General features: G+C 60.0%; 1 protein-coding gene across 1 annotated transcript in view; it reads left to right on the top strand.

The window, feature by feature from the left end:
• Positions 1-698, top strand: part of HAPLN4 (hyaluronan and proteoglycan link protein 4) — a 4,463-nt gene extending 3,765 nt beyond the window's left edge. The window contains exon 5 of the mRNA XM_024767480.1: positions 307-698. Coding sequence (XP_024623248.1) covers positions 307-698 — 392 coding nt within the window. The remainder of the gene's footprint in view (positions 1-306) is intronic.
• The last annotated feature ends 2,168 nt before the right edge of the window (positions 699-2,866 follow it).

Genomic DNA, 2,866 nt, shown 5'->3' with positions numbered 1-2,866 from the left:
ACAGGTACCCCTCCCTCTCAGTCTTTACCACTCCGCCCAGGTCTCCCTCCCTGTCCTTCCTCTCCACACCCGCCCTCGGGGGTCCGAACCAGGAGATCCCTTCCCTAGTACTGCCTAGGCACGGCAATCAAACATCGCCTGGCACTAGCACTGCTCTAGCCGAGGCTGTGGTCCCGGGCTTCAGGGGAGGGGGTGTATCTGAGCCCTGGGGCTGAGGTCCTAGGCTGCAAGCGGGAGGGTGTCCTGAATCCCGAGGAAGCCGGGTCCCAAGAGCGGCCCTAACCACTCCTCCCCACCCCCCTGCAGGCCGCGTGTTCTTCCTGAAGCCGCTGCGGCCCGTGCCCTTCGCGGGAGCAGCGCGCGCCTGCGCGGCGCGCGGAGCGGCCGTGGCCAAGGTGGGGCAGTTGTTCGCTGCGTGGAAGCTGCAGCTGCTGGACCGCTGCACCGCAGGCTGGCTGGCGGACGGGAGCGCACGCTACCCCATCGTGAACCCGCGCGCGCGCTGCGGCGGCCGCCGGCCAGGTGTGCGCAGCCTCGGCTTTCCTGACGCCACGCGCCGCCTCTTCGGCGTCTACTGCTACCGCGCGCCTGGTGCACCGGACCCCGCACCTGGTGGCTGGGGCTGGGGCTGGGCCGGAGGCGGCGGGTGGGCTGGAGGCGCGCGAGACCCCGCCGCCTGGACCCCGCTGCGCGTCTAGGCCCGGGCCGTGGACCGCTGGGGCGCTTGGCGGCTGGCCGAGCGCCCTACGGCCACTTGGAGATGGACCACACCCCTGGAGACTGGCCATGCACCCTGCGGTGCCCTGCAAGTTGACCAGGCCTCCTGCGGTCCTTAAACCCTGGCCACACCCTCTGAGGTCCCCAGAGTCTGGCCAGTCCCGGAAGCCAAGTCCCCTGGAGTCCCCTGGAAATCGACCAAGCCCCGCCTCTCCTGGACAGTGGATTCCTCTCCTCTCCCAACTTTCTCCAGGAGACAGGGCACACCCTCTGAGAACCACTGGAGACCAACAGAACCCGAGGTCTCCTGAACACTGGAAACGTCTCACGAGGTCTTCTGGAACTACCCCCAAGGTCGCCTGGAGGCTGGACCCCCGGGATTATCAGGAGACTGGGCACACGTCCTATGCATCTCCCTGGAGACTGAAGACTGGTCCCCTAAGGTCACCGGGACACTGAACCCTCCTCCCTATCACCTGTAGAGAAACCAGAAACCTCAGAGTTCGTCAGTTGACCATGCCACCATGGTCACATGAAGACTGTGGGCTCCTGTCCTCTCCTCTAGGGTGACCTGGAGATTGGTTACTCCCATTCTCCCCCCTTCTCCCACGAGTCCCCCAGTTTCCATAGTAACAGGCCGTGTCCCCAGGTCACTGTGGAGAACAGCTCCACCCCTCCAGTTTCAGGGGACACCACCCTTGTCTGTCACTGTTAAGACAGATTGACACGCCCCAGCTGGCTCGCATTACTGGCAGCTGTGGCCCATCCCTTAGGTATCTCTCTGAGGGAGCAAATTCGTCTTCACCTGACGGCCCCTTTCCTGGCTGTCGCCTAAGAGACCATCTCCCAGGCCCAGAGACCCATAAAATCTATGTCATTCACTACAGAGAGAAGCTGCCCCACTTCCCATTGTTACCAAGGCGACCAGCCCAGCTTCTACCTGTCACCTAGAGTCACACAGCCCTTCCTTCATCAGTCACACCCATGGAGTTAGTACCTCCCTCCTCCAGCTGTAACCATGGACACCGCACGTTTACTATCTCACCCACATTCACCCCGGAGACCTACAACTTCACTCCCACTGTCCTCACCCTGACCAACAGCCATGGAGACCACCCCCTCCCCTAACTGTCCTGAGAGTGACCCAACATTCGGTTCTCCAGCTCTCACCATGGAAACAGGCTGCTCTTTTCCGCGGGGTGCCCCAGCTCCTTGCTACCCTCCAAGCTCCGCCCCCAAGCGGCTTGGACCCACCCCCCCGCCCCCGGCAGCTGTTGCCATGGAGACCACACTCCGGTGTCTGAGGTAACGGAACACCTGTCCCCCTAGGCTTTCCCTTGTCGGTAGGGCCCGCCCCTCCAAACTGTCACCATAGAGACTGTCAACGTCGTCCCCAGGACAACTGACTTCCCAGTTCTCAGGAACTTCTTACCATGGGCCCGAACTGTGTGCCCCATAGGGCTTAATGGCTGCCCCTTCACCGGATGGGCCCAGCTCCAGGCAGCATCTCAGACCCAGGTGGACTTCTGGAGCTGCTGGATATCCTCCGTTTGCACGCTAGCTATATCCCAGACAACAGCTGTTCACGAGACACCCTTGCAGCACCCAGATGAACAAACTGAGGCTCTGGCGTGCCCCTACCCTTTGTGCTACGCAATCCATGTTCTAAAGGGTAATTTGTGCTAAGAAGTCAGGACCCAAACTCCCCAGTGTTAACAGCTAGCTCAGGGAGACTGTCCATGAACAAGGCCACCCCAGCTTTTGGAGACCCCAGTTTCGAGGTCTTGCCTGGAGTGGCACTGGGGTCCCTCCTGGAGCCCTCCATATTGTCACATCCATCTCCAGGAAACCCATCTGTGGGTTTTGGAACCAGGTGTGCCTGGGTTCGAATCCTGCCTCTATGACCAAGTGACAAAACCCCTGATCCTATTTCCTCCTCTGTATCAAGGCTGTTCTAAGATCCCAGTGAGTGTGAAGTGTACAGCAGGGGCTCAATAAAATTTTTTTTTTTTTGATGAATGAGAAAATGAGACAGCTCATGGGTAGTTACTTCAAAAATGCACTTTGGTGGACAAAATGTTTTTCAGCTGGGGGTGCTTGGTGATGATTCAGTTGGGAAGCGTCTCCTCTCATTCCTCAGGACCATTCT

This window comes from Neophocaena asiaeorientalis, unplaced genomic scaffold (genome assembly GCF_003031525.2).
Source record: "Neophocaena asiaeorientalis asiaeorientalis breed wild unplaced genomic scaffold, Neophocaena_asiaeorientalis_V1.1 scaffold87, whole genome shotgun sequence".
NCBI classification, from domain to species: Eukaryota; Metazoa; Chordata; class Mammalia; order Artiodactyla; family Phocoenidae; genus Neophocaena; species Neophocaena asiaeorientalis.
Note: the sequence above shows the minus strand (reverse complement) of the source record. Positions and strands in the feature narration are given on the sequence as shown.